General features: G+C 40.3%; 1 protein-coding gene across 1 annotated transcript in view; it reads right to left on the reverse strand.

The window, feature by feature from the left end:
* The window catches only part of LOC135126478 (protein O-mannosyl-transferase TMTC2-like), a 135954-nt gene that overhangs the window by 55674 nt on the left and 67542 nt on the right, over positions 1-12738 (reverse strand). Inside the window, exon 6 of the mRNA XM_064052505.1 lies at positions 4680-4924. Coding sequence (XP_063908575.1) covers positions 4680-4924 — 245 coding nt within the window. The remainder of the gene's footprint in view (positions 1-4679; positions 4925-12738) is intronic.

Below are 12738 nucleotides of genomic sequence, written 5' to 3' on the forward strand. Positions count from 1 at the left end.
ATATTCCAATCTCGACCTTACAAGCGAACAAAACAATAATCTGATAGTTTCAACATTGGAAAAGCGACGACAGTTTCTATAGATAAAACCATATATTTTAGAAGCATTGTTAACGGTTGTATTAATGTGGTCAATGAAAGCAAGTTTGCTGTCAAAAACTACACCTAGGTCTTTGAATGTTTGTGAACGCTCCATTAGAATACCATTTACATTGTACGAGTAGGTGATAATGTCTTGTTTTCTTGAGTAAGAGACTACTCTACATTTGGAAATATTGAGTTGGAGACGATTGCTGTCGCACCAGCGGGTCACCGAGTTTAAATTTTGTTGGAGAAGAAAACAATCACTGACTGAATTGATGATTGAAAAGAGTTTGAAATCGTCGGCGAACAATGACTTTTTACAAGATACAGATTCAGCAAGATCGTTGATAAACAATAGAAAAAGCAATGGACCCAGATTGGAACCCTGTGGCACGCCCGAAGTGGGTACAAATGCAACAGATGTAAAATTACGATATCTAACTCTGAATTCTCTATCAAATAAATAGGATTGAATCAATTTTAATAGTGGTTCGGAGAAACCGAAACGGCTGAGCTTTTCCAGTAAAACGTAATGATCAATCCTGTCAAAAGCTTTTTGGAAATCAGTGTATATTACATCGACCTGACATTTATCATCCAGGGAATCCGACAAATACTGGGAGAAAACAGCAAGATTCGAGACCGTTGAACGGTTAGCCATAAAGCCATGCTGATATGAAGAGATAAAAGGTTTGACTGAATTGTAGATAGTTTCGTAAGTAATTGACTCGAAAGTTTTCGCAAAATTGCACAGCAAAGAGATCGGTCTGTAGTTTGTAACGTCATTGGTTTTGCCTTTTTTAAGTACAGGACATATAAAGGCTTTTTTCCATATATCTGGAAAAGTTGAATACTGCAACATCCGATTGAAAATTTTAGCTAAGGGAGCAGCAAGAACAGAGGCACAATCACGTAGGAGAAAACTGGGAACACCATCAACACCTGTAGTTTGCGAATTTTTGGATCGCTGCAAGTGTTTTCGAACATCATCGACGGAGATCTCATTGACTGAAACGGTATTATTGAAGACGCATTGTTGAAGTGATAGGGAAGCTGGGTCGAGGGGAGTAGAATGTATAAAAACACTATGAAAGTAATTGCCAAAGGCGTTAACAATGTCTGCAGGATTTGAGATTTCTTCGTTGTTATAACACATGACTCCTGGGATACGCGTAGAACCTTTTTTGTTTTGGATGTAAACCCAAAATTTGCTCGGATCATTGATGATTGAATTTTCTATAGATGAAAGGTAGTGATTGTGTGCCTCTTTAATAAGTTTCTTGCATTTTGCACGCTGAGTATTAAATAGGTGATAGGACTGGTCACTTCTGAGTTTTTTATGCTGTTTGTATGTAGACCACTTAAGGCGTAAGTTGCTTATAATTTCGGATGAGAACCAAGGTGGGTAGTACCGGCGATCACGATAAATAGATTTCGGAACAGATAAATCAAAAAGACTGTACAATTTATCATAAAATTTTTTACATGCTAAATTGACATTGTTAATATTTTCCAAAAAGGACCAATCAGCGTTTGTAATTAGTTCATAGAGAAGAGGAAAGTTCGCTTTCTTGAAATTGTAGTTCGAAACACTATTATTCATACGGAAAGAGCTGGGAGGTTTGCCAGACTGGAAATTTAGATTCAGCTCAAGCGCTGGGTGATGGAAATCTTCGTCGACCAACGGACAGATAGCATTTTCGACAGAACATTCAAGATTAGAATATATCAAGTCCAAGAGCCTTCCATATCTATTTACAACAGTATTAAATTGCTGTAGGTTGTTGAAATTCTGAAATATATTCAAAGTAGTACTAAATCCACTATTACTCCTAGTTATGAATTCAGGAACATTGAAATCACCAAGAAAGATAACTTGATTATTGCAACGCAGTGGTGCTAGTCGATTGAGTGCATCAAAGAAGAGTTCAAAAGAAGGGAGAGAAGTAGCAGGCGGAATGTATAGCACAAATACAAATAATTTATTGTTACAATTATCGCTAATTTTCACACATAATAAATCTATAGAGGGAAAAGCAATATTTATATCAGTGACATCTATTTCGTTACACTTAAACGAACTCTTGGCGGCTAAAAGTACACCACCACCTCTAGTGAGTACATTCCTGTCCTTTCGAAAAACAGTGTAATTACAAGAGAACAGCTCTGAGTTATTAATATCAGAATTAAGCCAAGTTTCGCTTAATGCGATTAAATCAAAATCATTTTCATGAACAGTATTACAGAAATCTGAGATTTTTGACCTTAAACCACGAACATTTTGGTAGAGTATAAGTGAAGAACTGCGGCAATAAATGGGTGTCTGTACTAGTTTAATATTTTTGGAACGCCTTTAACATATCTAATTTTCAAACCAGTTTCGCCGTTTGTAGTACGAAGATCCATTTCATCTTTCAATAGCTTTTTTAAAGTTATCGTAAAATTAAACATCAGGAGTCCCCGAAATTCTTTCATATTTTGAAGGTAAAACACAAGGCGCTCCTGATAATCTTTCAAATTTTAAAAATAAAACAAAAGCTGCCTCCGAGATTATTTAAAATTCTTTACAAAATAAAACAAGTGGGGTCTCCGAGATTCTTTTGAAGTTGTAGCAAAGTGAAACACCAAGAGACCCACGAGATTCTTTCATATTCTAAAAATAAAACACAAGAACCCCCAAGATTCTTTTAAACACATGGAAAGATGAAACACCAGGAGTTCCCGACATTCTTTCACATTTTAGAAGTAAAACAAGGAGCCTTTAAAAAATAGAATACATGGAGTGTCCGAGATTCTTTTAAGTTTATGGTAAAATGGGGCAGCAGGAAGTGACGAGATGGTTTTCATATTTTAAAAATAAAACAGAAGAAAGCGGCAAGATTCTTTTAAGCTCACTGAAAAGTGAAACACCACAAGTCCCCAAGATTTTTTTAAATAAATCGAAATATGAAACACCAAGAACCTCCAAGATTCTTTTAAACACATCGAAAAATGAAACGCCAGAAGTCCCCGAGCTTCTGTATCCTCGTATTTTAAAAATGAAACATAAGGAATCCCTGACATTCTTTCAAATTCTTTAAAAAATAGACGACAAGTAGCCTCGGAGATTCTTTTAAGGTTATCGTAAAATGAAACACTAAGAGCCACCGAGATTGTTTTACATTTTAAGAATACGACACAAAGAACCCCCGAGCTTCTTTTAAACACATCGAGAACAGAAACACCGGGGGCCACAGAGATTCTTTCATATTTTAAAAATAAAACTCAAGAACCTCCGTATTCTTTTAAACACATGGAAAAATGAAACACCAGGAACCCCCGAGATTCTTTCAAATTCTTTAAAAAATAGAATAGAAGGAGTCTACGAGACTCTTTTTTTAGTTTATCCTGAAATGGAACACTAGATTTTTTCATATTTTAGAAATGAGACATAAATAAATAACTCCTGAGATTCTTTTAAACCAATCGAAACATGAAACACCAGGAGTACCCGAGATTCGTTTAAACATATCGAAAAATGAAATACTACATTGAACTCCTCGAGATTCTTTCAGATAACAAAAATAAAATACAAGAAGTCCCTGAGATACTTTTCAATAAAAAAAAAAATAGAACACGAGGAATCTCAGAGATTCTTTTAAAGTTATCGTAAAATGAAACATCAGGGGTCCCCGAGATTCTTTCACTTTTTAGAAAAATGTCAAAGTTCGAGCTGGAATTTTATATTATTTAAACAAATTCTAAACTTTCTGATTCTCTTACACGCAGCCAGAAGTATGTAAATCTTCCTAAATGGCTCAGTGTTCGTATTCTAGCAGCTGCATTGATGGGCTCAGAACTGGCCACAATGTAGTGTTTTTTTTTTTATTTCTGTGCTCTCCTTCATAATGGAGAACATAAAACTCACTTTGTGCACAAAAATAAGACTTTGTAAACTTAAGCACGATGAAGACAATCGTAAAAATATAGAATATGAAACGATTAATAAACGTTTACTTGCTCTCAAGAAGTTCTAGAGCGAAGGGTAATTTTTATAGCGATTTTAAGTATTTCGTCGCTAAAACTACAGGAATTGTTAAAACACGAGGAGTTCCTTCTGTCGGGAGCTTTCATTATTCATTCGAGAACACGTCCCCTATTTTATTGAATGACGTAATAAGCGTCCACTTCTTTGATCACGTCATAAGACTCGAGTTATTCTACTTTATTTGATGCCTAATATCATGCTTATGGGTGCTCGTTCTGACTCAAATATTCTATTCCACAGTAGGTTGGGTGAAATAAGTGCCATTTTTATCATTTAATAACGCAACGCATGATTTTTGTAAGCAGTAGTTACTCCAACTAAAATTGGTGACAGTTTATGTTGAGTTTAAAACAGTTATAGACCATGTTACGATTTTACCAAATGTTTAAGTCGAACGTTCACACCCGGATAAGGCATGCAACAGCTGACAAACACACTGAAAATGACGATACGCGTTTAAGATTCAACAAAAAATTGCCACTTTCTGGGACAGCAAAAGTCTAACGAACAAAATAAGCTATTATTAAACACCCCCATTATTTACGCAATCCAGCAAACATTCATCTTACCTGTGGCGGATAATGCTCAGGAAGGGAGTACGCCGCCTCCCTGTAGGCCGCCAGAGCCCTCTGCAGCCGCCCCTGCTCAGAGTACAGCGCTCCCAACTGCAGGAGGGCCGACACCCTCGCAGTTTCGTGCTCGCGCCGGTCCCTCAGACCCGTGCCGTCGAGGCGAGATCCTTGTCTAAGCACTGACACCGCTTCTTGACACCTGCCTGCAGATATCAGCGCGGCGCCCAAGTTGACATAGGCCACTGGAACAACATCAACATGAATTAAACGGAGATATTTGCATTAACGAAGTAACATCTTAAAACGTCAAGGCCTCTTCGCGCGGGTTTGAATCCTACTCGCTGCGCCAAATTTGCAACTAGTGCGGGGGCAAGGTTTGCATCATCGGGACGAGACAATAACGCTTTGAATTCGAATTGGAATAATCATAGTGCATGTTCGCTTCACGGTTTCGTATAAATTAGACGTGGAAAATACGGTAGCTATTGAGTTTCCTAGACGAACACCCACTGCATTGGTGCACTGGGAAAACAACGATTAATTAACGCCGTGAGATCCTAGTAGCTGCGCCAAATTTTCTTCGGGTCTTCAATTAGCGTGGTGCACAAATGTGCACCGTGACAAGGTGTCGCGCTTCTCCTCGGCCATTTATCTTCCGAGCTCCTCCGCAGCCGCTCCGTGTCTTCCTCACACGCCACATGTTCATAAAGAAGTTCGCATTGCGGTCGTCATTGTGAATCTCCGGCATAAAGTGTAACTATACACATAAACAACTTAAACTGTCTACGGTGCTGTATTTTCCGGCCCATATCTGCTTATTTATGACGGTATTTGATTTGCCGTGTTTACGTTAGGCTGCCATGTTGATATTGGAGCCGCAGCTCGCTCCAGATTTCGTTTAATGGCGGTGATCATCAATATTTAACTACAACGGTCGAGGATCTCGCGTAAAACTAACCCAACCCAGTGTCAACTTTATTACGGGAACTTATTAATTATGGGTGAGTGAGGAACGATGTCTCATATCTGGACGATATTAAGCGGTGTCGAGATTAATCCTGCTATATACACGATATTTAGCGGATATTGCGTCCCTTCCTCTATTTGCTCCGACCCCTCTTAAATGCGCCGGATAAATCTGAACCGGTATTAACTGTAGCGCCGCCACCCGGACAAATAGCCAACTTACTGCTGCAGGTGCTAGATGAGCTCGATCTGAGCTCCGCACTATTATCTCGAAAATTTCGTTGTAATCTCCGTCTTCGAAATCTATTTTCAGGCGACTGCTTATTATTATTGTTGAAAGTTGGCTGACAGACTTAGCTCCGATTATTATAAGCCAAAACAATGAACAGGTAGCTATTGAAGATTTTAAAACAAAAATCTCCAATCAGACTTTCAACTCAAACGCGTATTGTGTCAGTAAAACTAAACCCAAACTAAAAATCTCAACCGACTAGTGCGTTATGAAAAAGCCGAACTTCTAATAGAGTCCTAGAACATGTCGGGTAAATAGTAAGCAATCTCCAAAGTGATTTATCCATTACGATCCGCTCGCCTCGGCTCGTTCTAATCCCGCCCCAATCGATAATACTTAAATCCCCCGAATCAAAGTTTTTAAAGTGAGACCGTTTAAGTCGATTTGTGTGGTATTTGAGATCATTAAAATGCAGCCGGTTCTGCCATAATTCGTTTTGCCACCCGCACGCTAATCCCGCGGAGAGGGTTAATGAAACCTTGAGCCATCAAAGCCGACAATTTTCTAGACGAAATTGTGCATGCAAGGGTGCGATTCTTACGTGATTTTCAGGCGATTTCGCCTCGAGAGGAGTCCTCGTCAGGTGCGGTTCCTGTTAGAGCGGATGGAAGTGCAAGACAAGCAGATCCCGTCTCGAATTTATTTCGCGACAAAATTTTGCTAAAAGGGGATGTTTCCGCTCAATTAGGTTTGTTTCGTGTATGGAGAGTTGTGTGGTGCAGTACACAAAGTTTGCGGAACTACCACTTGATGACTTGTTTATCTCTTATACCCTTGAGCGCACACATTTTCGCACGCTGTGAAAGGAGTTCTTCAGTTTCGATCAACGGAAGAGGTTTTTAATCCGCTGGATGCTGATAGTGGGCTCGGGGGAGCTCGGAAGTGCTGATTGTTGTAACAATTGGCGGGTTATTACGTGTGGGAGGTGTGCGGAGGAAATGGACTGTGAGGGACGGTTATTTGAGTTATGTGACTGGAGTGTCGGAGAATAAATTAGAACGTAGTAGGATTAGAAGCGTTATAGTAGCACAAATACGTCGCATGAGAACTTGTTTGATCTACAAACCAGAACGCGCTCAGGCCAAAGTCGACTCTAAGTGACCAGAAGCAATTTGATCCATAGCTATGTTATAATTTCGTTAGAGCTGATCTGATACACACGATAATTTGTTTGGTGGAATTTTAGAAGAAACAACTTCCATGTTGTCATGAACTTTTCAAATTAAGTAAGAAATAGATGTTTATATTGTTTAAAACAAAAGACATTGTCATTAACCAGTAAGTATGTAAAGCGACACGAGGAACACAAAAACTAAAGTTGTTCCAAAGTTTGGAACATTCGATTATATTGTGCTGCACCCCGAGCATCAAGTTTCCTCTAGCTTATAGAGGGTAAGAAACTCATTTCGTTGCAATAGGGGTGTGTAACCTATCCTGTGCATGTTACTTTTTCTTAATAGCGCCCCTTCAAACCAAAACAACCCCCTCATTCACCCTTTCGTTACGTTTTAAAATTTCTCTCCACGCCCCACCTCCGCCAAAAAGACAATTTAAAAACGCCCATCAAGAGTTGAGCAAACGCTAAACAGAGCACCCGTCCGGAATAATTAATTCTGACAAGTTTAAATATTTTTCGCAGGCATCTTTTCTGGCTAATTTCCGCTAATTGCAGCGAGCCCTCTCCGTTTATGGCGCCTAGCTAGACACTTTGATAAATTGAAGGCGACGGCTGGACCATAATGGACAGGTTGTCGGCTTGCGGAGTGTCTGGAGATCCATTTGCAAGTGCGGTTAATTAGCGGTTGGAACGCAGCAAACACTGTCCCCGAAGAAAAGAGATGCCGGAGCCCGGAAATACGCAACCGAATGGCGGCAGAGTGGACCCGGAACACCATTGTGTGTCGTAATGCGAACCCGACGCTACCAAAAAAGACGATATTCGGTCCCTTTGGTCGATGTAGTGCAGTGTTGGGGAATTGTGATTTCGCAAACTGGGGCGGAGTGATTTGGCGAAATCAGGTGAACGTTGGGGTAGGGTTTCAGATACACGAACGACACGCAAAAGAAGGGTTCATATTTTGAGGGGTTATGATTTTAACAAAAATTTTTTGGTGATTTTACACCTTTCGTTGCGTAATTTTTACAATAAAAATACTAACAGACAAGGAAAAATACAGGTATTAGGGATAATTGATTGAAAACGGTTAAACATCACGCGGGGCAATTGATCAATAAATGCATTTCTTTTTGTTGTTAAACCGCTTGAAAGGTCGTTAATGTTGCATTATACAAATTATTATCTGTATAAGTGGATCTCTTTTCTTTGTTCTTTCAAGTTTATACCTCATTTTCTAAATTATTCTATACCATTTACATACATAACAAATAATATGTGGTTTAGAGAAAAGTAAAGCTTATAATTTCACTGAAAAAAGCTTTTATGTAAAGTGGGACATAACAGAATCACGCTATTCTTTTCAGCAGAAGAAAATGTTCATAGTAATTTCATTACCAGGCTAGAGTTACACGTAGTATGATAACCCAACACAACGTAGGTCCCTCCGTTTCTAAATCCGAACGACGTTCGAAATCAACTAAGTATTTGTCGCAATTTCCACCGCAATATAGAATCGTGTATGAAGTCGTCCAGATTTTCAAACCCGGAAAGCCTGGCGACGCCCTCCCATAAATCCCTCAAATCGCGCGTTTAAAAGGTAATAAACAACTAGTGCAGAAACATCGAAAGGCCGAACCATTTCATCTTGCCATTGTACGTTTATGAAAGAACATTTCCGCAACGAGAACTTTACTTTTCCATAAAATGGCGGCCAGACACTAATAAAACTCCAACAATCCGAGCTTGTAACAGTCGCGGAAATTTTCCGAGGACGTGCACTGCAATCTTCGGTGTTTGCGTAACTGAGATTGTCTTTGCGGTTGGTACGGCGACGATATTTCATCGGATGCGAGCTTATCAGCAGTGTTGGCGGTAATGCAAGCAACACGCGGAGGTGACAAAACCTCAGGGTGGCGATATGGAATATTAAGCGGCTGGCGGAAGTGCGCCATCTCACGTCTGTGAACTCAAAACGGGAAAGAACGTCTTATAAATAACAGTTAAGTTTTGCATCGCGGTGAAGAACAACAGAGCTTTGCCCGGAATCGGAACGCGAGTCACGCAGGGGCGGGCCGGGGGAGGCGGCATTTTGACAATAGTCGCAGTAATGGCTTTATTCGGAGTTAGACGTAGACTTGTGCAGCGGAATCGGAATTCCAGCAGCTGCTGAAATATGACCAAAAAGAGGGCTTTCAGAGAAATATTAAAAAACAGACGGAGTAACGAGGTTTCTCATTAAAGCTGAAAGGTCCATGACCTCGGCAGTAGTTATATAGTGCGGGTTCTGGATCACTTGTTCGCATGCTCGGTTTTTAAGTGAGCCAGAACCCGCACTATATAAATCCAGTCGGTATTTCAAAGGAGTATTTTCAACGTTCGAGGAACGCCAGAACTGTGTTGCAGGAGATGCAATGTTATTATAATTAAAAAGTTGTGTCTAGGAAGCGTTAGCGTCAGTAACGTTGCCGTGGATGCTTGCTTGTTAAAATATAATCAGTGTAATACCCATTAAGATAATTAAGTTATTGGCATCATTATTACTTAGGAACTTTTTGCTATCCGTGAATTTGAGTTTTGACACGCCTTACCGAAGCAAGATATTGTGTTGCAAACTTCGCCCTAATTAAGGCAGTTTAAGAAGTTCCAACTGGGAATCTGTTCCAGTGAATATGAGTTTTAGAAATTCTCCGATGCACAAAGCAGAAGCTCTGCAGGAAAAATTTAAAGATTATGTTCCTCCAGCGTCCCGCATTACATCGGCTCTATGTCAAAGTCTTTAAAACGATTTAACCGGATCCTTTTCCAGCCCTTGCCTTGCATTCCCATCATTTCGTCGGAAGCTGAAAGCCTTATTTGTCTTTATTCCAGGCGAGTTTCGGGTCAATAAGCTCACGGAATAATTATTCTCCATCAAAAAGTTAACATTTTTCAGTGCAATTTGTCGACATGACAACGAATGCTCCATTATATAATTGCCTGTAGCAGCGAGTGGGGGTTTTAATAAAAGACTTTGTTTCCGGCGAAGGCGTAAGCTCTCCGGGGATGACATTTGCAGGAAAGAAAGTTTGCTTTGTTTAGAATTTAGTTGGTTGTGTACAAGACACAATGGTGGGGTTTGATTTACAAGTGGTGTCAGTTTCGGAGGTGCGGCGGGACGGTTTCAATCGGCATTTTCCATCACTCTATCGGCTAAAGCCAAACAACGTCCGTCTCGCGAGTCTCGAGGCCAAGTTTCGATTTTGTGTCAGAGTAGAGCGAATTGTTTCTTTTCGAGTTTGAGCGACGGGTTAATGTGTGCGTAAAGCATTATTAAATTCATAATTTAATTTGATCGAGTAAACTGTGGCCGCCGTAAAAGTAGTAATTACGAGGCAAATACAAGACTGATACGTTATTTGTGATCATTTCCTTAATGAAATTTTAATGTAATAACGTTAAGTTTTCATAAAGGTCGAGTTCCCGCGCCTTGTACGAGAACGGCTTCATGAATACATAATCTGCATCGCGAGGATAGAAGTTGTTATAATTAACACTTCTTATGGAAATCCCGTAAAATTAAACGGAGGTCTAAACTGGAAAATATATTCGCGAAATAAAACTAATCTACATTTAGTATTTCATATTTTATTCCGGCGACCCCCTCGCAAAGGTCTGGTGGAATTAAACTTGGTAAACTTCGACAAAGAATAAGCTCTCTGTGGATTCGAAACTTCTAACGCCTCGTTTCTGCCTTCCCTCCACGTAATCTATTATTAATACTCCCAACAATATCAATTCATCCTGGCTAAAGTGCTCCATTCAAACGCACAACAAGTAAATAAATACGGCGAACTTAAGCCAGTATCTTTGGATTTTTCCATAATGACATAAACAGACTTTTCCGGTTGAATCCGAACCCGAAGAAGCCATTCCGGGGATACGCTTTTATTTGTCCGGATCCGAAGACACGCACACACACATGCACACGACCTCCGGAATATTGATGAACGGCATCTAAAACGTCAAATTATCCTGCAATCAGAATCCTTTCGAAATCTTTTCATATTTCCAACGAACAAGGTTCTCTAAGTCCTTCCCATATTCATTGCTTTTCCCCCCAGTTCTCCAAGAATCGCATCTTCATTTTGCTCCTCCTGCAATAAAACTCCGCTACCGGAACGCGTTTTGCATAAAAATATGTCGAGGATGAAGAAGATATTCCCGGACTCCGGTCCAGATATGAATTGGCGTTATTAAGGAATCTGAATGTTAAATATCTCTGCCGTAGAAGGAGCAACTTTCGAGAATTGCCGCTCATTTATTGACGATTTCCTCCTTTATTACTTCGCGCATTTTAAATTCCTTTCGAATTATTTCGTCATTTTATTAATTTGCAAGCCATTATCAAGCCGCCCGGTTCAACGCACAGAATTTTATTATAACTTCCACGCTACGGACTACCGGAAATTATTTAATTATTACGCGGTATGCAAATGGACGGAAAAACTTTCCCTCTTAATTGGACTCGCCCGATGAAAATTCACCCGAAAACGAACAACCACACACAAAAAATCTTACACCTACAACAGCCACTTGGAGCCGTCCGAACTGGCGCAGCAGGTAGGATTTACCCGAAACTAACTTCACAATTTCCATCTCGAGAACACTTCTCGTAATTCTACATGACGTCTTAAGAGACTAGTGGCAGCTTAAAACTTTTGACACTTATCAACACCGATATTCCGAAGCTGACACATAACGCAAAAATCTAGACACCCTTGGTTAAGCAACACGCGTACGTGGCGTAGTCGCTGGGATTTACCGAAAACTAACTTGGCAGTTTCCGCCGAAAAGTCTCGTCGAAGTGGAGATTTCGACACTCGGTTACCTTTATGCATGATTTGTGAAGTTGGCTCAGCAGGTAGGATTTCCCCGAAATTAATTTAACGGGCTCGTCCTGAAAACACCTATCATAGTCGCAAGCAAAAAGCGTCTTACGAAACTAGCAGCTTAGAACTTTGACACTTAGCGACACCGATACTCCCGTACTTTGTCGTGTCTTTATGTCTAAGAGCCCCCAAAAAACTCCAAACTATCCGAAATCTCTTTCGCGTGTGCCTTTGTGAGGCTCCGCTTGAGCACCACTAAACTAAACATTCCCCAAAGTTTACTTCAAACGATTACATTAGTAGCGGGCGAATGTGTTTGCGACTAGTCCTCTAAATGTAGCAAAGTTATGTGATCACACGCATGCGGTTAGTGCGGTCGGTTTGTGTAACATAACCCCAATTTTTGGTCATACTCCGTTTAAACCCACGTAAACGAACCCGCCAAAAATACGATCGAGCCTTTAAAACGAAGAGAGTGAACCGATGATTAGCTAAGCCGCGACGCATTTATCAAAAAGCGGAGAGTTGTTAGGTTCGGGGGTGTCTCATAATATTCCGCCGCAAATCCTTCACTAAAACGTCCCGAAATAATACAAGAAATCCCTCCCACGCCCTCTTAATAATGCATCAGACCCTATCCGCCCTCGTCTCTTTCAAAATAAATAAAGCTGCAATCGATTCGCGCCATAAAATCGAAACACCGACCGTCGAATTTTTCCCGTCGCGACTGAAATTACCCCATCGCAAGAAGAAAAATGGAGCGCCGACGTCCGCAACCATCAAACATCGATTTGCATCGCAGGAAATGAAAGC

Source organism: Zophobas morio, unplaced genomic scaffold (assembly GCF_036711695.1).
Source record: "Zophobas morio isolate AGI-343-1 ecotype UQ-CSIRO unplaced genomic scaffold, CSIRO_AGI_Zmor_V1 ptg000002l, whole genome shotgun sequence".
Lineage (NCBI taxonomy): Eukaryota > Metazoa > Arthropoda > Insecta > Coleoptera > Tenebrionidae > Zophobas > Zophobas morio.